This window comes from Atractosteus spatula, chromosome 1, assembly GCF_055471065.1.
Source record: "Atractosteus spatula isolate fAtrSpa1 chromosome 1, fAtrSpa1.hap1, whole genome shotgun sequence".
In the NCBI taxonomy this organism is placed as follows: domain Eukaryota; kingdom Metazoa; phylum Chordata; class Actinopteri; order Semionotiformes; family Lepisosteidae; genus Atractosteus; species Atractosteus spatula.
Genome location: NC_142706.1, coordinates 13,011,918 through 13,034,356, shown reverse-complemented (window position 1 = coordinate 13,034,356; position 22,439 = coordinate 13,011,918). Strand labels below are relative to the sequence as shown.

Sequence of the window (22,439 nt, the reverse complement as noted above, 5' to 3'; positions counted from 1 at the left end):
GGGAAATAGTTCAAATTCGTTTATATTAAAAGATAATCCTGAAACAGATGAAAACATTTTTAGCTGCATTCGCCAGGTCTGTTCTATTCTTAAGGAAAACAGTAGTATCATCCACTAGTTGACATATTTACCTACCTAAAATATTAATACCTTTAAATAAGTTTATATGCTAAAAGACTTTTGAAGACCAACTCACCAGGCTTATTTTTAGTGAATTAGAGTATAGTTTGAATGAGTTAGAAACCGCAGTGAAGTAACTCTACCACTTTGCTGGATGACGCAGACATTAGGCGTAACTAGACCACGCTCGCCAGCTTCTGTAGAAAGTCCATAGAGGAGAGCTGACCGAGAGGTACAGTATGTCAAACCCCTGTACAGACCCCCACCCTCCCTGCTTCCACCACCTAGCAAGGGGGTGCAAATCGTCGTCAAATCGAGTAATATTTCCGCACTGTAGACATCTGCAGAGAGCTAAGTATAATGTGATTTTGTCATGCATTTTTTTAACGTTACCGAATTATTGTCTTATACTTTTTTGCACACACATCAATCTGTGACGGTATCAGGCCGATTTGTGCTTTAAGTAGACTTCCGAAAGGAAGCATTGCTTATTAATGACCCATAACAGCAATGAATTACATTTTCTGACGATGCATTAAATAACGAAGGAATTACTCTTCCATAAATAGCATAAATCTCCCCCGTCTTTGCCCGTTATGTCTCTCTGAGCCAAAACCAGTGTGGCGCTGCACAGTGACGTAGCCGCAGTCATTACCACTCACTTGAGCCCAGTTGTCAGTGCAGCCTTCCGAAAGCACATGGGACTGGCGTTAGGTAAGATTGTCCTATATTCTTGAACGATATTTTCCTGTCGTAATACTACACTCTCTTAATCTTTAGAGCTGCTTAGAGCTTTTGTGTTAACGGCATTTTTGAAGATCATTTAAGTAAACTGTTTACGACCATTGCTTTATAACAGCCGCACCGCTGGAGGACAGTAATAATATAAAAAAATACTAACGTTGAACGCGAAAAAGCCAAGTTTGTGCAATGCCGGTGTCGCACCTTTCCCTGGAAATCTGTATCTCCCTCCCGGTGTCCATAAACCCGATAAGACGGGTTATACGGTTTAATAACACGAGAAACGTTAAGCGTAATAAGTCCCGAATGTATTTTGGATCTGGAAAGAATAACGAATCACACTTTGATGAGTGCTTAATGCATTTCAAGGTGACGGTTAAGTAAAGTTGCCAGTAAAGGCGTACTTCGCTAGAATCGTAATGCAGGTTTTTAGACATTTAATGTATTAATAATTACATCAGAAGTTATTTATTTTCTTTGCGATGGATTGACGTCCTGTCCACTTTGTACCCCGACTTAGCCCGCGGGTCAACCGCGAAAGTGGTTAGAAAATGGATAGATTGATGGTTATTTAATTTGAGACTGAAGTTGCATGACGGTTTGAAGTAGTTCACATTTCAGTTGCTGCAGAACAATGATCAGGCTCTCCAAGCAGGTGATTTGCAGGTTGAGATAATGTGGAACAGAGATCTGCATGTCCTTCAGTGATCTTTAAAATCAGAGTACCTTTAATTCAACAAATTATTTGCCTAACTGACAAACGTACATTCTGATCTGTAGCAGCAGTGATCTATAAAACGGAGTATCCTGTTATTAATAAGCCTACGTTAAGTGCTGTATGTTTCATGCGATTAATGTAAATCCTTTATTTGAATTCATTTTAATAAATTAGTGCTTTTCATTCCAAATTGCTTTGCATATTACAAGAGGGCCCATTTCATCTAACACTGAAGAGCAGCACATGTCAGTTAGAGAAGCAGTCTGCACCAGTTTAATTAAGCAGGCCATTTAGGAAGGTCAGACTGGTCAAGTTTAGAGTGGAAGTTAGTTGGGACACCAGGGTTAGCATCCTTACTCTACAGTGACCTGGGTTCTTTAATGACCATGTTAATCCGAGGTCCTGAGTTCTTTCATCTGAAGGATGGCGATTCCTGTAGCAAAACTCTGCTCACCATACTGGAGCAGTGTTTTTTTTATTTATAAATTCAGACAGAGGCCCGGCAATACTTTTGAGTTTTTGATGCGATCAGACAGGGCAACAAGAGGTAGCACAGCTATTTAGTGAGTGCAATTTCTACAAGTGCGCTTAGTGTGTACGGTGAAACCTGAAACCGGTGAGACTTATTGTCATTGTCTCCTGAGTGTCTCATCCCAGGAGCTGTGAAAAATAGGGTGAATTTATTAATAATATCAAGGTCATTTGCCATTTTCTCACTCCATGTATTGCAACTAAACATGTGCCACAAGCAAAGAGGTAACAAAGGAACGCTTTCAGGTATCAGGAATTCCTTCTGTGTGCAACTTGTACCAGTTTATTCATTGGAACGTGGGAGGATAACTGCGGCATTTGAGGAGACAAGTTGGGAAACCATAAATTCATGAAAGGGGGTCCCTTACATCCATGCCACAGTTACCCTCCAAACGAGTGTAATTCATTTCAGAGAGTGCTTCAAGCAGAAATGTCCCGACTAGTTGTTAAAAAGCCCTTGGATGTGACAGATATGGCTCAGTGCACTTCTGAGATGTTGCAGGCCCAAGCATAATGCCAGTTGAGTGTCTCATTTCGGGATGTCCATGTGTGACAGTACCTGCTGTTTGAGATCTCCGTCATCAGCCAGAACAGTGTCTCGTGTGCAAGCTCGTACAGGATGCAGACCGCGTTACTTGCATTTACACCCACATGTGATGATAAGGGGAACAATGGATAAAAGTTGAAGACCTCCATTATTTAAGGTGTATAATTCCTAAGTATTTAAACAGAGATTTCATGAAATCCCTGCACATTACAGTAAATACACAGGAGTGGTTTTGTGAGATGTTCCTCCCATAACACATGTACAGTAATGTTTTAGGAATGCTATTCTTTAATTATATTTTTTGTTGTTTTTTTCGGGGCAGGGTGTTGCATACACAAGTGCACTCCAGTTCTAGACAACGTATTGATATGTTGTAAATGAAATGAGTTTCATGTGATTTTCTCATGTAAATGTTTTGTTCTGTTGTAGGTGTCATGAATTATTCAAGATTTGTGACTGCTGTCAGTGCAGCAAGAAAGGCTTCTCCAATCCGTCTGTTAAGTAAGCTTGGAAATATCAAACCCAGCTATAGAAACAGATAAAATAATCCTTGCAATTCTTACATGAATGTTTCTACCATTGTTTGGATATTGTGTGTCACTTTCACACTGTATCTTTGTAAGATGCAGGTTTAAAGGATTTACGATAAATGAAGCCTTCATTATTGGGAAACGGAATCTACAAGTGCTTTGCCACTCAGAAATGTTAGTTTAATATTTTGCATCACTTGTATCATGCTGACATGTTTTTTCAACTTCGTCTGCATTGTTGCTGAGTGTCATTTCAGAAGTTCCACAGGGAAGGCCATTCAGTGACAGTGCAGACCAGTGATGAAGTGGTGCAGAGTTTTCTTATGACCTGTCTGAGTAGATTCAGATTTCATTGTCATTCTACAGACATTATGGAGGTGGATTTGTGGATTTAGCAAAAGCAGTTGCGCATTCAAAATGTATATTTAATCACGATGTGTACTACAGGCTGTGAAATGGCACAGGGGAACTGAAACAGAATTTCTAATTTAGTACATTATTGATCCAATTTGGCACAGTTTACACACTTCATTTAGACTTTTGTCGATTTTTAACCACTACTTTAAAGTACAGTGTATAAAGGACATTACTACAAGTACTTAAGATCAGGACTTCTGTATATAAGCAAACACTTAAGTGTTGGATACTTTGGGTTTATCATCTTAAATTGTCAAAATGTGATTGAAGCTGTCCATCTGTTCCCTCTGTACAATTTGGACTGTTGCTTGTAAAACTAGACGCACATCAAGACCTTACATTTTTTTTTGGCTAAATATTATGCTGGTCGGCCCGGGAGGTGAAGGGAAATAAGAATTAACAACATCCTTCTGGCCAAAGTATATCAATTAAGCTAAGCTCTGAAAACCCACCAGCATTTTCTCTAAACAAAAATAAGGGTTGATATCTTTGAATATATATATACAGTATATGTTGAATTATTTTTTTCATAGGTTCAGTTTGATTCCTTCAAGCCCTCTTGTGTGTTTACTTTTCTTTATAGCTGAGCTACAACAGAAGTCCCCACCCTCTCTGATCTCACTAGCAGGAGGGGCTCCCAATCCAGACACGTTCCCCTTTAAAACCGCCACCATCACGCTGAAGAATGGGGGCCACATTGTGTTTGATGAGGGCATCATGAAGAGAGCCCTGCAGTACTCTGGCTCTTATGGGTGAGCTTTGCTCTATGTATTGTTTTTTTTTTTAGTTTTGGGGTCACGCAAGTATAGGGAGTATCCGGCTCAACCCAGGTGGCCCATTAACTCTCCAGTTAACTCGATTCCTATAAAATGTATTTAAAGTTGATATATTTGTAAACTATTTTAAACTGTGAAGCAGTTGGGAGTGGTTTTTTCCCCAAGTGTTAAGCTACAAGATGTCCTTCAGGATTCCAGAATTGCTCTCTTGGATGAAGGACCTTCAGAAAAGCCTTCATAACCCGCCCACGGCCAGCTACAGCCCAGAGAGAGGCCAGATGGAAATGTGTGTGACTACGGGCAGCCAGGAAGGCCTGTGCAAGGTACAGTTTAAAGTAACTGTGAGGTTGGTTTATCCGTAGCAGGGCAGAAACAGTCATGGTCTATTTTGGTTTTGTTCTCTGAAAGGCGTTTCAGCAATACAGTTGAATTACAGTACCAAATGAATGATCAATTAGCTATAATACCAAAAGGCACTGCAACACCTAAAGTTAGAAATTCTTTAGTATCCCAGAAATGTATGACCATTAAATTTAGTATCCATATTTTTGTTAGAATATATATTTTTTCTTTTGATCTAGATTTATTTTATGGTGGACAGACAGGAGGCATTCTACACAGTGTTTTGGGGAGTACGGAACAAGCTACCCAGCCATGTTGTTGAAGCTGATACCTTGGCTTTTTTCCAGAAATGGTTGAATAAGATCCTCTGATCTATTAGCTACTAACTGCCAAATTTCCAACAACAGGAAATTACTGATTGTCTTATAATTGTATTGACATCTTCAACATGTAAAACATTCATTTTAAATAAGAGAAAGGGAACACATAGCCATCAACATTTTTAGAAGCATTGATCATTTTTGCAAAGTAGACAGAGTAACCCAGCATAAGTACTAAAGGAAAAAGTCCATCATACCCTTCTCTGGAAAGAGGCTGAGAGGGCCAAATTTAATATTCCAAGAACATAACAACCCCTGTTAGTCTTCCAAGAAATGTCAATGTGATTTTCAAAGATGTTTTCTCTAAGGCAATACATACTTACCATTTTCTAGAAGTAAGTGAGTCACTGAGAGGTGCAAATTTAACACTGGACTTCAAAAACAAAAAGAGAAAATGATAATTTGTAATTTAACGTTTTTGGAGTTGCCCAGCATATACTGTAAATGGTTTTGAATAGTTTAAAACGAGTTTGAAGAAAGACAATAAACAATTTGTTGTGGATATCTTATTCTTGTGTACCAAACTCACAGACAACTTTTGTAATAAAAATCTCACTCTACGGTAAGAGAGCCTTTTAATTTAACAGTTTGTTGCCGTCACTTTAACAAAAATGATTCCCAGTAAGTTGAAAGTAAGAAACGAAGACTGAAAAGCTCATAGCAGCGTATGAAAATAAAGGAAATAAAGGAAGCAGGTGTACAACAAATGTGAATTGTTCTGTTTTAGCCTTGAACTGATCTGTCATGGCAAGAATTCTGGTTTGCTTAGCTTTGCATAATAAAGTCACGGTGACCTGCAGAATTCAGGTCAAGAGAAAATTGAGTATTAGTTACATACTGTACAATCTTTTCTATTCATTCCTAGGATAACCACCCCCAGATTAAATTCCTTGCAACCCAAGTTCAGTTTTAAGACCGCATTGCTTTTTTTTTCCTTAGGCTGATTACTGTCAATTCTGTCATTCTCAGCAGGTGTTCTCGCATGGTCCTGTAATCAAGTTATCTCTTGCTAATGTGAGCTGTGCGGCTCCAGTGTACCCTTTTGACAAACCTGTCTGGCAAGACATTTAATATTGCCTTTTGAGACTCCCTGCACCACTTGCAATGAAGAACACAGGAAGTGTTACAAACGAGAAGAGGCCATTTAGTCCTATTACCCAATTTGGAAGTTCGGCATTAATTTATTCAAGGAGCTCATCCAGCCTTTTCTTGGGAGAAGCCAGGACACGGGCTGCACCAACTGGCTGAGTAGCTTGTTCCATACTTCCAAACCCCTCTATCGACAAACATTTACCACCTTTTCTCAGTTGTAAAAGCATTTTCATCTCGTTTCCAACAGTTGTGTTTCACTGCACATTCTGAAGAAATCTGGGTGGACTTTGTCAATGCCTTCAGCATAAACATTTAGTACATGTTCCATGTAAAAAGATGAAGAAATCTCAATATTAATGCAAGATCCTATTTTATTTTGTCTCCTAGGTGTTTGAAATGCTCATCAATCCTGGGGACAATATTTTGTTAGATGCTCCTACTTACTCTGGGACACTGGCTGCTGTAAGTTCTCTTCTGCCCCTTGGACTTGTGAAACTTTGTGAAGTGATCCATTTTTTTTCAAGATTCAGATGTTAAGGGCAATATTCAGAAAAGATTTTATGATGTTATATTATATAAGATAATATTTTCATTTGCAGTTATTAACTGAGAACTACAGACATTGTGTTAGCTGGTACAACAGGCCTTACCGCAAGTATTTATTCTTAATTAAAAGCTGAATACTCATGCTTTGTATTTGTGTTCTGTATATTTACCAGGGCTCAGTGTGCTGAGTGAGTTACAGAAGTGATGTTACCTCCCTTTAAAATGTAGAAACTGCAGGACTCCAACATGGTGGAGGACTTGGTCTAGGAGTGGCCCTGTTCGTGCCTGGAGCCCTCAAAAGACCAGGATCGCCTCTGGACAGGGGGAGGTTGAGCTGCACTCATCAATTACCCTGTGGTTATTGTGCACTTTTGTTTTTCTACAGCTGAAGCCATTAGGGTGCAACATCATTAATGTCCCAAGTGATGAGCACGGCATGATTCCCAAAGCCTTAAAGGAAATCATCTCCAAGTGGAGCCTGGATGAAGTCGGGAAGCCGGATAGTCCCATTCCCAAAGTCCTCTACACCATTCCTAATGGGGGCAACCCCACTGGGGCTTCGATGACTACAGAGCGGAAGACCGAAATCTATCAGGTTCTCATTCCCTAGCAATAGGAACAGCAGGAGATCGCTGTTTTGAAAAAAGTGGAACATGCTTCATTTTCTACAGAACCAGATGACTCTACAAAGCTGTATTTTATGGTCACAGAAGTGACTTAACACTGCCTCCTTATTACTCTCAATTCAATTACATCAAAGGGCACAGTCAGCAATTAAAATGCTGCTGTTTACCTATTCAGAAGCTGCTAGTCACAAAAGATGAGTGAAAAGAAAACATCATTTTCTGCATTTTTAAGTATCGCAGACCTGTGCTATTGTTAGTAGTTGCGATGAAGCAGTTCAAGGATTGTGCAGGTTCAAGTGTGTCTGTTCATGAAACCAGCCTGGTGTTTTTAGGTGAATAAAGGTTACAGTAGTGTTAAGATGTCAAAGTATGGGAGCCAGTTATCAATATAGTTATAAATGTTATAATATAATTAACAAAAGGTTAGACTTAGAATTATTCATGGATACTGAACAGTGAGTAATACATTAGTTATAATTCAAGCATTTTTTTCTTTTGATTTATTTTCCTTTTCCTTTTAAAAGATTGCCAGAGACTATGACTTCCTCATCGTTGAAGATGATCCCTATTATTTTCTACAGTTTGAAAAGGTAATTATGCACATGTAGAAAGGGTTTTTTTCCAAACTCCTTCTTACTCATCATGACCACAAGGGGGCAGCGATTGCTTCTAGATGTTGGTAGACAGGGTTTAGTAAACAGCGTGGCACTTTTTCAGATTTTGTTTTATAGTGTAAGAGGGCTTTAACTGATTCATGTTAAGTGTTTAATCTGACACAAGTTCACTCTTTGAATATCCCCGCTGGAGCTGCATAAATGAGCAGAGCTTGTGTCTCTGTGTTGTAATACAACTAGGGAGTTATTTAATCGCTTGTACTGTCTGTCAGCTACTGAGCAGGAGCTGCGCTGTTTGACAGAGACAGTGAGCCAGCCGGCAGAGAAGAGGAGGTCCAGCATGTCTTCACATCACTGCAGTTTTCTTTTCCCCCTCCATAGCCCTGGGCGCCAACGTTTTTGTCCATGGACGTGGACGGTCGAGTTCTCCGCACGGACTCCTTTTCCAAGATCCTGTCGTCGGGGTGAGTAGAGAACTCCGGACAGTTCAGAACCCAGATGAACGAGGCACGCTCTGGAGTGGAGTGAAAGGTGGAGGTTGTCCTCCTGTTAAAGTGAAGTCGGAGCTTGGAAACCCAAACAAATTTATCGAAATCTCAAGCCCGTGCAGTTCTGCCCTTAGGCTGTGTGGAGCCGTTAGTTTAGGCATATTTATAAGGAGTTTTAAAGGGTTGTCCCTCATACAGATTTAAATAAGGGATATGTGGTCCTGCTCCTAGAGAGCCAGTGTGGGTGGGCAGTCTTTCCCAGGTCTCTTTAAGGCAACAGCTCCTGGAGAAATGGGAGTAAGATGAGCTAATTTAGGCCATCAAGAGGTGAGGTGTTAATCCTTGGTTTAGACAGAAAACTGTCCCAGTTCTGGCGTTCACACATTGTCTTACACTTTGTATTCAGATACTGTGTGGTACGAATATTCTATGAGCAGACTGACCATCTGATGACATTAGTGAATGGTAAAATAAGAAATGGACTTAACAAGTATATGTATTGAAAAAAATAGGATACAGTACATGTATTTTCATGACAACTATGGTATCAAACTTCCAAAGAGACATACTGTTTATATATACAGTATTTTGCTTGATTTGAATGCTAGACACAAGACTTAAAGGTTTTCACAACATATTAAGTACAAAGGGTGTTACTAATGATAACAGATATTTATTCAACATCATTACTGCCCACAAACTAGTTCTTAATATCCAGTAATTCTGGATTGGTAAAGTGGTGAATTTTTGGTTATTTCTGACTAACATGTTTGTCTTTAAGTGTTTTATTTGAGTCAGCTGTTTTAACGATGCCTCATTTTCTTGAATTCCAAATGGCACTTATAGGTGTTTTAAACAGAATAGTTGTAATTGAAAGTGATTGTTAAAACTGAACACATTTGAATGAAAGAATAAATGTCAACAGGGTGGATATGTCACTCTGTTTTTTTCTCAGTTCAGAAACATCTTTTGTCAATTAAACAATTGGGCAATGAAAATTAAGTTTTAAAGTTGTCAAAACCTTTATCGTTTAATACCTCTCAAGTGCAATGTTGTCTTGATTTGGTTTTTTATCTCCCCTTTAGATAGTACACAGCAGCTGTGGTTTGGTATTCCAGAATTAGAGAAATTACAGCCTCTTTGATGAGCTGTGGCCAGTGTCACTCCAAAGAGATAAAAGCGAACAGGGGGAAGTGACTCATTTTCATCAGATGAACCTCTTGCTGAAGATTTGCGTACAGAGACTGCATTATAAACACAACAAATGAGTACCGGAGCCAATTGCTTTTGTTGCATTTTAGTGCCTCATACTATATACTATACAGTATATATACTGTATATGCAAAACCAAAATAACACTTCACATGCTAGTAAAAAATTACAAACCCTAAACCACAGGTATTCAGTCCTGTTATTAGAGAGCCTTTGTGTCTGCAGGTTTCATTCCTATTCAGCTCTTTATCAGCCTAAACCAGCTGGTTACTGGCTTAATTGGACCTGTTGGACCAATGAGAGATTCTCTCAGCTCTTCGGGTGCTGCTTTTTTAAGGAGACTTGGAAAACCTGAAGTAACACTGGGCCTCCAGGATCAGGATTGGACAGCCCTGTCCTAGACTTAATATCAAGCTCCCATGACCAAAGCAAGGAACCCCTGATAAGTCAGATGTCACTGTCAGCTACAGTTTGTGTGTTTTGATTGGTACGGTATTGTGATTGTATAGTGGCGTGAATGTAAAGAATATGAGGCTCTTGAGATTCCTCAGTAAGTGGTCTGTAAGATGCATGAATAAAAAGAAAGTGAGAATACAGTGCACTTAGCTTGTGGCTCAAATGAAAGACAAACCAAAGCATTCTATAGATAAAGTATTTCTTTAAAATGCATCTTAAATGTTAGTGCCCATTATAAAATCAGAATCGTATTTATAACTTGTAGATAAGATATAAATAGAGCTGTGAACTGAAATGCCCACGATGCATAAGACCAATCATTATCTGATGCCCGAAGGCCTAACAGGTGTTATTTGAGTTGACCTTTTATCCGGAAAGAGAAGAGATTGTCAGATCGTTTTCACAGCGGAAATGTTTGGAGGAACCATTCAGGACCAAGGCAGCAGGTTAGAGAGTCGCTCTTCGTTCAGCCTCTCTGGCTTCTACTGCCGGCCCTTTTGTAAGTCCCTTGGGAACAGAAGCAGATTCTCAGGAGGGCTTTTCTCTTTAATTGTGATGTACTGGTATTCCACTTCGTCGGGTAAATGAACATATCCAGGCGCTTTTAATGCCAATTAATCTACCACAGCTTTGTTCAAACTGCCTGTGTCTGGACCAGCCTTACCCTATTACACATACAAAAAGTAAAAAAGATTCCTCTCTTTTCTGAACTCCCAGTTTCTGCATTACGGCACACATAGTAACATTCGCCCGCTTGTCTCTCTGCTTTGCAGGCTGAGGGTGGGATTTGTGACTGGGCCGAAGCCGCTCATTGACAGGGTTGTTCTCCACATACAGGCCTCTACAATGCACACCAGCACCTTCACACAGGCAAGTCCCCTAATCCCTCCTCAGAACTTGTCCCCTTCTCCCCTGTTGTCCACTCGTTGGTGTTCTTTGCACCGCTGGACTCTGAAGCGTACGTTCCCGGTGTGATGAGAGGTTTGCGCACAGCCACCCGGCTACGGTATCCTGCCCTGCTGAGCTCTCGATAGATTGATGAAACTGGCTGCCCGCCGCCCTAGTCTGAAATTTTGCAGTCAGTTGATCTTCAGTTAATCTTTGCCTGGAGGCACTTAACCCACCGTATCAACTCGCCGATCTTTCTCCTTCTCCCTTTTACAGCTCATGGTCTCACAGCTGCTGCAGGGATGGGGACAGGAAGGGTTCCTCAAACACATTGACAGGTAAGGGGTGGGAGGTCAGAATACTGTAGGCCACACTGCCCTAGAACGTCTTACAAACATCCTCTGTTTGGGCTTTAAGATCACCTTAAGACCCTGAAAAGCATTCACAAACTCAGGTCATGGCACTAGTCCAGAGCCAATAGTGAAACAAGTGTGGAAACTTGTAGACCTTAAGAGAGTGTGTGTGAAAGATTAAAATGTAAGACTGACTTCTGGATGCCTGCAGTGTGCTAGCCAGCTTTGGTGATGCAGACTCAAGGGTTTCATTCAAGAAATATCTGGGTAAGATCCTTAGATCAAGCAAGATGGTCTGAATGGCATCCATTTTTGTAACCTATCTTATGTTTCTGTTAATTAAAAGAGGATTTAAAAAATATTCCAACAGGAGCCATTGGCAGTACGAAGGAATTAATAAACATACTGCCTAAAATATTAAATACCTTTTATTTTAGTACAGTATTGTTCAGATACTCCAGTGGATGAAGCTTTTTAAACATATTTATTTTACCTTTAGAGTCTTCTCTTTGTAATTGTGCCCAACCCAGTGAACTCTGTTTTAAAGTAACAGACCTCTTTGACAGTGACTTTTCTTAAGCAGTATGGTGCTAGATTTTCTATTTTGAAGGATCCAGGTAATGGATCCTTAATTTCCATGAGGTAAGGTATTTTCTGTCATATTAAAAGTTTCTTAGATCTGCATTTTACAAACGGAAAGCAGGTATTCATGAGAGAGTGGTGATTGTGGCTTCTCAGTGCCTCATGGGCCAATAATTTCCAGGCAGTACTTTGAAGAGGTGTGTGCCTCTACACAAACCCCCAGCTCCTGCAGTTTTTACTGTGATGCTTTTCCTTGCAGTGTGGTGGAGTTTTACAGAAAACAGCGTGATGCCATGCTTGGTTCTGCAGACAAGTGGCTCAAAGGTTGGTTCTGTTTTAAAACAAAAAAAAATGTCAATGTGTTAGCAGAGCAGTTACTTCTATCATAACAAGACATTTTCACGTTCTTTTCCTACACGTAAATATAAGCAAAAGTGTGTCGAACATAAGTGTGAACACTTGTGAAATTTAGATTGGATAGTTTTCCATTCCAAAAGACTTTCGATAGCATTGGGGACTACTGTATATTGCCGTTCATTTTCTTAATGGAAAGCTGTAAATAATTGCACCATGGGTCACCCTAAATTGTGTTGTTAAGGGTCTGTAACAAACTGTAATGCTCTCTGTAACTTCATGCTATGTGGAAGAATGATGGAGTTAGAAGAAAAAATAATGATAAAAGCAGCCTGCTGAGGTTACAAAGAGTTCATTTTAATTTCCTGTCGTTGCAGGAAAAAAATGTATTCACTACACGTCTACCAGTGTACTAGTGAAATATCATTCAGAATATTGTGTACAGACCACCCAGATAGATTCCCAGGCTTAAGGGCATGCCCTACACTGACAGGCTGAAGGAACGTTTCTGTAATTTATTATCATTGTTTTAAGATTAGCATTAGGTAACGGGATATACTCTGCTAAAGGCTGATTCCTACTGTTTCCCTCCACAGCCTGGGGGGTGGGAAGAAATGGCCAATGGCCAACATGTGCTTCTGTTAAAGCACAGCTCTACTGAACTGTCAAGCCAGCCTGACCTCCTGTCTGCTGGGTCTTTCCTTTTGACACGCAGGTGTAGCAGAGTGGCACGCCCCTGCGGCAGGCATGTTTCTCTGGATCAAGCTAAAAGGAATCACAGACACGCAGAAGCTTATCATGGAGAAAGCTTTAGAAAAGGAGGTAAACTCTTGTACACTTTTGAGCATGACATAACCATTAACAGACACCCGTAGAAAGCTCTGCATCACTTCTGAATTTCGTTAACATGTAGTTACAATTGAAATTCCCTGTTGTCCAGAAGAAAGTAGCAAAAGTCTGTTGGATTGCTGAGGACAATTCTTCATTAGTTATCTTGCAAGACACTTGGGAACTTTTTACGTGGTGAGCCTGATTTATACTTTTTTGCATTAATGCCAACTAGTAAACTTTAATAGAAGCATCTGGGATCTGGATAATTTGGCTTGTGTATAGTTTTCACATGACAGTGCCATTGGCACTATAATATCAGATATAGATAAATTCATCAGATCAGTAATATGCAGTTTATGTATTAAGTTGAAAGGGTATGGTATGGGAATAGTGTTGTAAAAAACACAATATTCATTTTGTACACGTAGAAATCTTTCTGAAAAATAATAGCTTAAAATTCAGTAGAAATTGGAATTCATTTTGCATCACGGCTGTATGTTACTCAGTGTATGACATTTGCTTGCCTGTGAAGGAGCCGTTAGAAATTAAGATGTTAAGTTTTACAAAACCATTTAATTGATTATTATGTATATATTGTTAGAGAGGTCACCTAATGAAAGGTTCTGGGATCTGACCATTTTTCTTTAAAGTAACCCTTTTACTAAATACGTGATTAGATCTGACAATTAAACCAAGGCTTGGTCAACACAGGACTTTGAACTCCTGAGTGTGTTTAAAGAGTTGCTTTGTGGTTAGTTCATTTTTACCTTTTACACAAAGCACATTGAGCGCTATAATTGTAGCTGCACTTTGGCACACAAGCGTATTTCACGTATATTGTGAGAAAAGAGATTAAATTAGTAGCATTCTGACACACATTTTTAATGCTAATGACTCTCATGCAACTACTATGATATACATGGTTGTAAGTAATTTGGACTCTTTGTGACTTATTTTCAAGTTAATTTTTGCTGTGAGCTACAAAGCTCAGCAGGCACTGAGCCTGTTACAGAATGTGATGTTACCTTGTTCTCTGGAAAGTGCTGAATTCTGCTGTTGCAGGAGGCCTTTAAATTTAGCATAATAGAAGTCTCTGCTGTCCCTTGATGTTCTCTTAGTGGATTAGGTGGTTGAGTTGAATTGCCATAATTCATATCTTATCGGTGACTGAAGCCTTTTTTGCTGGTGTGCAGCTAGCAGCTGCATTAAGGAGTATTGCAGTAAATCCATGTCTTTCAACTCCACAAGGGTTTCAGAATAACTGATGAGCAGCAGATTATGAGTATCCTGAAACCAACCCACTAATGAAATCCACTTTTGAGCTGTTCAGATTATTTATTCTCCTTGGAAGAAAGTTCTCAGCTTAATTTGTTCTGGCAGTGGAATATGTGTTTTCTAATTAAGAATGAGACGGTATTTTAATCCAGTAATATGAGGCAGCGCTTACTTTTCCGTATCAATATGTCATAGTTGAACAAAATCTGTTTCTCAAACATTCTTTCTTTCCTGTTTGATTCAATTAAAATCTGCCTTCCCACTTCTTTTGAAATAAAAATAAAATCTCTCCGCTTGTAAATAATAGATTTCAGGATATTAATATTTCATTTATTCAGTTTCTGAGATCAAACTTGAATTTAAATGAGCTGCACTGTCACATCTTCTGACAAACAATCAAATGCCCTTTGATCCTCTGGTCTTCGTTCATGTTTGTCAATTTGCAGAACTGAATTGTGGAAAGCTGATTTATTCAAAAAGGAAGAGACTGCTCAGATGCCAGCAGCGTGATTTAAAATTTAAATAAATGGTGCAGATTAGAAGATGATTTAAAAGATTGGTTTCTTCAGTTCTGCATACGCAATAAGAAATGGTAAATACTTTCCTGTAATATAATATGCATAGGTTTCATTGTCCTAATGCTTTATAAACATTGTGTTCCCTCCAGTGTAATGTTTACTTCTCTCTTTTCATTCAAAAATACTAAAGATAACTTAATTTGCACTATCAAATGAAAGTCCATGCATCGTCAGGAAGCCACTTACTCCAAATAAGGGTCACGCTAGCACAAAGCCTATCAGTTTTTTTAATTTTTTTAATTGCCTTTCAGAAATATAAGAGGGTGTTTTTCACAGCTATTTGCATTCTCGTCGACATTTTCAAAGAGCTCCATTTTATAGAATTTATAGAATTGAGTGAGGAACAGCCATCAAAGGGAAAGAATAAATTCAAGTTCAGTCTTAATGAATAAATGATCTCGCCAGCAGCTATATCACCCTGCAACTCACAACTGGCAGCCCACTGAAGCTAAGCAGGTGTGATATGGTCAGTACCTGGATGGGAGACCTCCTGGGAAAAACTAAGGTTGCTGCTGGAAGCGGTGTTAGTGGGGCCAGCAGGGGGCGCTCACCCTACGGTCTGTGTGGGTCCTAATGCCCCAGTATAGTGACGGGGACACTATACTGTAAACAGGCGCCGTCCTTCGGATGAGACGTAAAACCGAGGTCCTGACTCTCTGTGGTCATTAAAAATCCCAGGGAGTTTCTCGTAAAAGAGTAGGGGTGTAACCCCGGCATCCTGGTCAAATTTCCCATTGGTCCTTAACAATCATGGCCTCTTAATAATCCCCCTCTATGAATTGGCTTCATTACTCTGCTCTCCTCCCCACTAATAGCTGATGTGTGGTGAGTGTACTGGTGCACTATGGCTGCCGTCGCATCATCCAGGAAGGGCTGCACATTAGTGGTGGTGGAGGGGAGTCCCCATTACCTGTAAAGCGCTTTGAGTGGAGTGTCCAGAAAAGCGCTATATAAGTGTAAGCAATTATTATTATTATTATTATTATCTGTGGATAGGGAGACATCAGAATAATAACAGAATAATAACAGAATAACATTTAAGAAAGCAGATTGCCTGGGGTCCTTGAAGAAACTCAAACCCAAACCCAAACCCAAAAGCCCAAACTCCTGTAACAAGTGCTCATTTTGGTTGCTAGTATGACAAGTTAATAGTTAATATGTAACCTTTCCTATCCTTAGTCACGGGTAGCCTCAGTCTACCGCATTGAAAACGAATGCAAACCTCTATTCACCAGTAGCTTGTACTGTACATTACTCTTTTCTTTTGTGTAGGTGCTGCTCGTCCCTGGAGGAGTTTTCAATATAAACAGTTCTGAGCCCTGTCCCTATGTGAGAGCAGCCTTTTCCCAGTCCTCTCCAGAGCAGATTGACATGGTAAAGTTGTCTTTTTTTTTTTCCCAGTCCCAGAGCAAAGGGGCAAGTGTTCGTGCTTAGTAGATTTCCACAAAAATGTAGGCAGCAAAATACAGCAGTAAAAAAGAGGGAGGTGACAGTGTTTTTGAAATATTAAAAAATACGCAGGCTGAATAAAAGCAAACAGGTTTCTTTTTTCCCCTCATTGATGATGTACAGTATGTTTTGATGACTCAGCCCTTGCCAAACAGACAACTGCAGAACACAAAGACAAAGCCCTCAGCCTCCACAGGTTTTACCCACAAAGCCGGTTCATAGAGTTATGACAGGTGTGTGCAAAACAACATTTGTGATATCATGATATCACTGAGGGAAAACCATTTTAAGACGGGCAAAAAAAACATATGAACTCTTTGCAAAGTATGTACTTCCTTTTTGCTAGCAATTTCATGTTAGAAATTAGCAGATGAAGAAACAATAACTAGGGCTTTGTCTCTGAAACTGATCAAACAATATTTTTTCAGGCTTTCCAGAGGCTGTCAACACTAATTAAGGAGGCCATGTGACAGGAGGGGTCAAACCCAAAGGTCAATCTGTCTTACCATCTCCAAAATTACTTTATTACTTATTTAATACAAATAGTTGGTAAGCCTTTTGAATGTTTAAGCAAATGTTTGGTGTAAGAGTATGAACAAATGTTATCTACCACTTATTTTGTTGTTACTGTAAATGTTCCAAAGAAGGAGATACTCAATCCTAATACTTGATCAGCTTTGAGCGACTGATGAAGACCTGACAGCCTGTAGTCAGTCTGAGGACATTCCTGTACTGTACACAAGCAGGACGAAACAGCACACAACTCTGTTGGGGACAAGGCAACAGACCTGCTCCACAGTGGAAATAATTCAGGTGAAATCTCTTTTGAGCAGGTGAGGATCTACAGGTATTGGACCAAAAAATGGAAGCATCTGGGCAAATGAGTGACACCAAGTATATTTAAAAGCTCAGCTCACTCAGCCGTGGCTCATTCATACTTTATTCAAGCAAGTAGCTTGAATACCTGCTTGAATAACAAACAAAATACTGGCCAGGTCTGGTTGTCTATGAGAATGACTAGCTTGGCTGGAAGAGGAGAACAAACCACTCATAAACCTGGCAATATACATTTGAGTCCAGTGCTGCAAAGACTACAAGCATGGGATTACCAGACAGTGAAGAAATGTGATGTTAATCAATCACAATATTCTCAACAAATGGTCTACTGCACGTGTGGGGCCAAGCTAAGGAACTCTACAGAGTTCTTGTTTCCAGTAGTGAAGGGTTCCTGTCGTTCTGCAATGCTCTGGTGTGCATTTTTCTGACATGGTTTGGTTGCGCCCAGTTCCTTTCACAGGCCAGTTTTCAATGCTTATTGCAGTGCTTAATAGTACTGAGTGATCTCCTTAATCCCAGCTCTTTCCAGCGGGGGGGGGGGGGGTCTTTCCCTTCCACAGAGCACATGTAGTCGCCCAGAAGTTTGATGAACGTGATGCAGATGTTATCATCTCAGACAATCAGGAAATTTTCTACCTCCATCAACTGATTGATGTTCTTGTGGAAGAATGGTGCTGTATCCCTCCTGCAGAATTACAGAATTACTCTACGCCACAGCACATACTGCAGGAGTGGGACTTGGGACATACTGGTTGCACAGGTTGCCCTGTCAAGTGACTTTAATTTGGTATTTCCATTTTTCTATCCACTACCTTTAGTTCTATATGAAATACACCCTATTTAAATGTGGAAATGTGTGAAGCAAAATGATCTTAGATTAATATTCCCATGGAAAAATAAAATGTTTGACTTTCAAATTGCTTTGTTACCATCTTGACAACTGTATTTCTTTTCTTTCATTAATTTCTTATTTACTATATATGGTTACACCTTAATTTGCACCTTAATACTATGTTCTTCATGTATCACCTGCTCCTAACTGAAGAGTGATTATTTTTGTTTCTCTGAAAAAGGAGCAATGAAGAATTCACTTTTAGTGCTACAGAACTCTCATCCAAAGCATTAAAAAGAAACAAAACAAGATAGATGTTGTATATTCTTATACTATATTAATGTATATAAATCAAGAGCAATGTCCAGGGCTATAGAAAGTCTACACACCCTTCCCAAACAAACATTTTGTGACCTCACAGCTTGTTATCAAGGCATATTAAATCAGAATGTATTTTACCTTTATTTAAACATTGAAACACACAGCCTCCAAGTGAAAAACAAATGATCAAACTTTCTTAAAATTAATTAAAAATAAAATGTGATGTGTCTTGATTTCAGGCTGTTAGGCCACAAAATGTGTTACTCTGGAAAGGGTGTAAATAGCTGAAACAGTCTCTCTCTTTTGTGTTTTAGTTTCTGGGCTCAGTACTCAGGCAGCACACATATGTAAATATAAATGTGTCATTTTAAAAAAGAGAGTACTCTAAACTTTTATTCTCTGTTCAATAAAGTTGACCTACAGAATAAATCTGTTTTCTTTAATTAATTGGGAGAATAAGCTTATGCAGTGCACCTCATCAACAAAGAAAGGAAGCACCGATTTTAAAGGGGGAGTTAAGGACAAGCATGTTCTGCGACAAAATCAGTCCGTTCTTATGTTCGTTTTTGGTAAAATAAAGTTTTTTTAATTAAATTTGGTTGGCGTGCCTCTAGAAACGTTGATTTGTTTTTTTGACAAGTTTATTGATTTAATTTGTCCTGCCTTTCATCCTGCGCTTCCTGGATAAGCTTCAGATTGCTGTAACCCTTACTGGGAATAAACAGCTTTCTGGTGAGTGGGTGGATGGATGGATTGATTTAATTTGCCCATAGATTGTTTTTCATTTTGCCTTATTTCAGTTATATTTGTCGGATTGATTTGAGACTAAACCCTTAAATAAAAAAGGTGTGGTCTATAAAACTAGCTTTCAACGAAGCATGAAATTGCGGTTGCCTTCATTTTTTGGGTTTTATCCCTGCGTTACTCCTTGTATTATGCATACTACTTAATCTGCAGAATCTGATCTTGAAATCCTTGAAAAGCCAGCCAGTCTGGTCAAGATCCGTTGAAACATACTCATCTGTCGTGTGTATTTGTTTCAGTTTGTTTATAGTGATAATGGAAAACAGAAAAAAAAAATGTTTCTTAAAAAACATGCAACAGCTTTGTTGTAGTATTCTGTTTTTATACCATGCATAAAAAGCAAACGCAGATTTGTTGAGCAGCTAATTAGTGAAAATAAAAGGAAAACTGAGTACTGAAACAAAAAAAACAATAAATGAACGTTGGAACCAACAGCCTTTTTTGCATTTTTATTGCCTCTCAGTATGTATTGTAACACATTTACTGTTCAGTACATGTGGTATATGACTTTTATTGGAAGCATAAATACACTGTTTATTCTTCCTTTTCAAAAAAGTGAATGTGTGTCTTACACGCGAGTGAAATCAGATTGCTTGAGCTAACAACACTTCAACAGATGGTTCTTCCAGCCTCCAGTCCTGGAAGGAAGTCCTTCGAGTCTCCAATCCTGGTATTGGGGAGGCTCAGTCTTACAGATGGTATAGATAATGCTTGGTGTTTTATTGGACTGTTGGATTTCTTAAGGAAGTGATTGGTTAAATTAATTTCAAGATCGTTTGGAACAAAAATCTAAATCTCTGCCCTCAAGTTTCCTTAATTTATTAAATTAAGACCAGAAAGCCCATAGTTTCCTTAAATTTATTAAATGACGTGCTTAATCACAAGTGATCTCAGTATTTTGAATTTGATTTAGGGTATGAGGCTGCCTCTAATAGAAAACTATAATGGATCTACATTTTACTTTTAAATTGAAGGTTTAATACTTTAAAGTTCAATTTCTGAAGAGGCAACATGTGACAAAATGAATACATTTGGTCTTAGAATTGTGACCCAATAACATACCGTACTTTTACCCCCATGGCTTAACTTGGTGTGTCAACTAATATTGTGTTGTAAACCATTTGCGCTTTAACATCCTGTAAGAATGATTACTAGAAGAACAGTGCTGATGTCTGCAGTTTACAAAAAGTTGGATCATGCTGAACATTCTGCTATTCAAAGCTGTTCTCTCACATCCTGTAATGATTTGCATGAATTCTGACCCCCTTAAAAAAGCAGACGCGGTGTGTGTGTGTTTTTTTCGGGTAAAAGCACGAAGCCTTCTTCATACTTTGATGTAGTGATTCCCAGCAAAATAGAAACATGCTTCTCACTAATATAGGTCTCTTCCCAAAACAGATCTCCAAAAAAGAAGGTAGTCTAGACTGGCAGCAAATACAATCACATTAACCTTTACTTGCCTCCCTAGACCCAATTCCAGCTCACTGCATGAGTAAATCTGCTCACAAAACCTGTCCTGACCGCATGAACAATTCTGGGTCCACACCACCTGTAAACTGGAGGCCAGGAATTTTTTCCAAATCAGCCTGTACTCTCATCAGCATTTATTCTGAGTGCCTGCTGTCTTAATTTGCATCTTACGAAAGTGGCACACAAAACAAAAGAGATTTTTCCTCACATGCGACTCTCCACATGGTCTGGCTAATTTGCGAGACACATATGAGGCTTTAGCTCAAAGTATTTCTTAAGGATGTTGCTCAGCGTACTGTAGCAATCTGAAGAACATGAGCAAATATTTTTTTTTGCCTCCAGTGCAATTTCACTGAATAACTGTTATGCCCACAACAACTGGCCGAGTTCGCACACAGAGCCAGACTCCTCCTGATGCCATGAGAACTCGATTGGGGTGGCTGTCCTTGCCACCTGCCCCCACTTAACGGGTAAATATCTGTTCAGCTCCAGGTTACTTAAACACAGCCCTGTCCACGGTTAGTCGCTCTGTCATTGAGCTATCTACTGGTTTAGGAAAGTGCTCCTTGCGCTAACCAGCCCATCAGAACGACAAGAAATCGGCCTGACTACCCAGGCCCCATCTCAAGACGGAAGCACGTGGCCAGCTGGATCCCAGTCTGCCCTATAATTGCTACGCCTCACAGCGACCAGCCAAACCTGTGGGACTGTGCCACTTCCCCATCTGCTCTGCAAGGCTATTCCATGCCTTCCCTGTCCTATTCAGCTCGGCTGCACTGCACATTCCCCGTCTCGTCTGTCTCCTGTCTGCCAGCACAGTCATTCCCAGGATTTTTCTGTCTCCTGTCTGCCTGCGCAGTGCTCTAGCTCTAACCTCTCCATTTGCCTTCACTGACATGGCACTTTCCAGCTCAGTCCCATGTCATAACAATAACTCACTTCTGTATATTTGTACTGGTCTTAGTAAATGGCTATACACATCTTACACGCACTGTATGGAGCAAGTTTGGAAGGTCATATGAGTTTCATGGTGCTAAATGTTGAATATTTCATATATTTATATAGCTGGGTCAAGCTACATTCAACATCCATCAATGTTCAGTTTGGTGAGAGTCATGAAAATGTTCATCATATGATAACAATTAGTGATTTCATGACAGCCTTACTTATGCTTATCCAGAATAATATAATTTTTCTAATTACCTCACCTAAGCTCTGTGGTGGGTGATACGGGGCACACTCACAAAAAAAGTATTTTTAAAAGAAGGTTAAGTCAAAATAACTTCATCTCACTTGAATAAAACTGTGTTTCTGGCATGACTTTTACTTTCTTGAAAACTCGTACGAGACATTAAACTAGAGCAGAAGTTCACACATTGAGTAAGCAGGCTTTTACACTGTTTTCTAAAGACAACAGAAGCATTTTGTTGTTTTGGAATTTAGAACCACACCTGTCAAGTTCATCATAGCTTAAAAAGAAAAAAAGGAGAAAACTACAGGATTGTTGGGTTACTCAGTTAGATGAGTATTCATTAACTTAATAAGTCTCCAATGAATCTCAAATAAGCTTGGTTAAAGCATTATTGCATGAAAACACGAGTCCCTGTTGTACATAATGTTCAATCTAGCTTCAACAGAATGTATCATGCATCTCAGAATATGAGATTAGAACAGAAGAATAATGCAAATAGCCTTACATTTCAGAGTTGTGTAAGTATATGAGAATATG

The 22,439-nt window shown here is 39.4% G+C and overlaps 1 protein-coding gene across 3 annotated transcripts; it reads left to right on the top strand.

The window, feature by feature from the left end:
* Positions 1 to 310: 310 nt before the first annotated feature.
* Positions 311 to 18,856, top strand: aadat (aminoadipate aminotransferase). Of its 3 annotated transcripts, XM_088924504.1 has the most exons (14): positions 779 to 834; positions 3,087 to 3,158; positions 4,188 to 4,356; positions 4,571 to 4,703; positions 6,582 to 6,656; positions 7,126 to 7,335; positions 7,891 to 7,956; positions 8,362 to 8,444; positions 10,910 to 11,006; positions 11,301 to 11,362; positions 12,219 to 12,283; positions 13,029 to 13,135; positions 16,270 to 16,371; positions 16,875 to 18,856. In XM_088924504.1, exons 1-14 carry the CDS (start codon positions 819 to 821, stop codon positions 16,914 to 16,916), a joined length of 1,299 nt encoding a protein of 432 aa, XP_088780630.1. In that variant the 5' UTR covers positions 779 to 818; the 3' UTR covers positions 16,917 to 18,856. The 3 variants fall into 3 exon arrangements, with proteins under 3 accessions (XP_088780639.1, XP_088780630.1, XP_088780620.1); XM_088924513.1 differs by lacking the exons at positions 779 to 834; positions 16,875 to 18,856 and adding an exon at positions 311 to 352 and having other exon boundaries at positions 16,270 to 16,526; XM_088924494.1 differs by lacking the exon at positions 16,875 to 18,856 and having other exon boundaries at positions 16,270 to 16,526.
* Positions 18,857 to 22,439: the final 3,583 nt, after the last annotated feature.

Excerpts from the sequence above, each read along its gene's own strand:
- aadat (XM_088924494.1), top strand. Across the intron at positions 3,159-4,187 it reads TTCTCCAATCCGTCTGTTAA|CTGAGCTACAACAGAAGTCC; the intron begins GTAAGCTTGGAA and ends TTTTCTTTATAG. Across the intron at positions 6,657-7,125 it reads ACTCTGGGACACTGGCTGCT|CTGAAGCCATTAGGGTGCAA; the intron begins GTAAGTTCTCTT and ends GTTTTTCTACAG.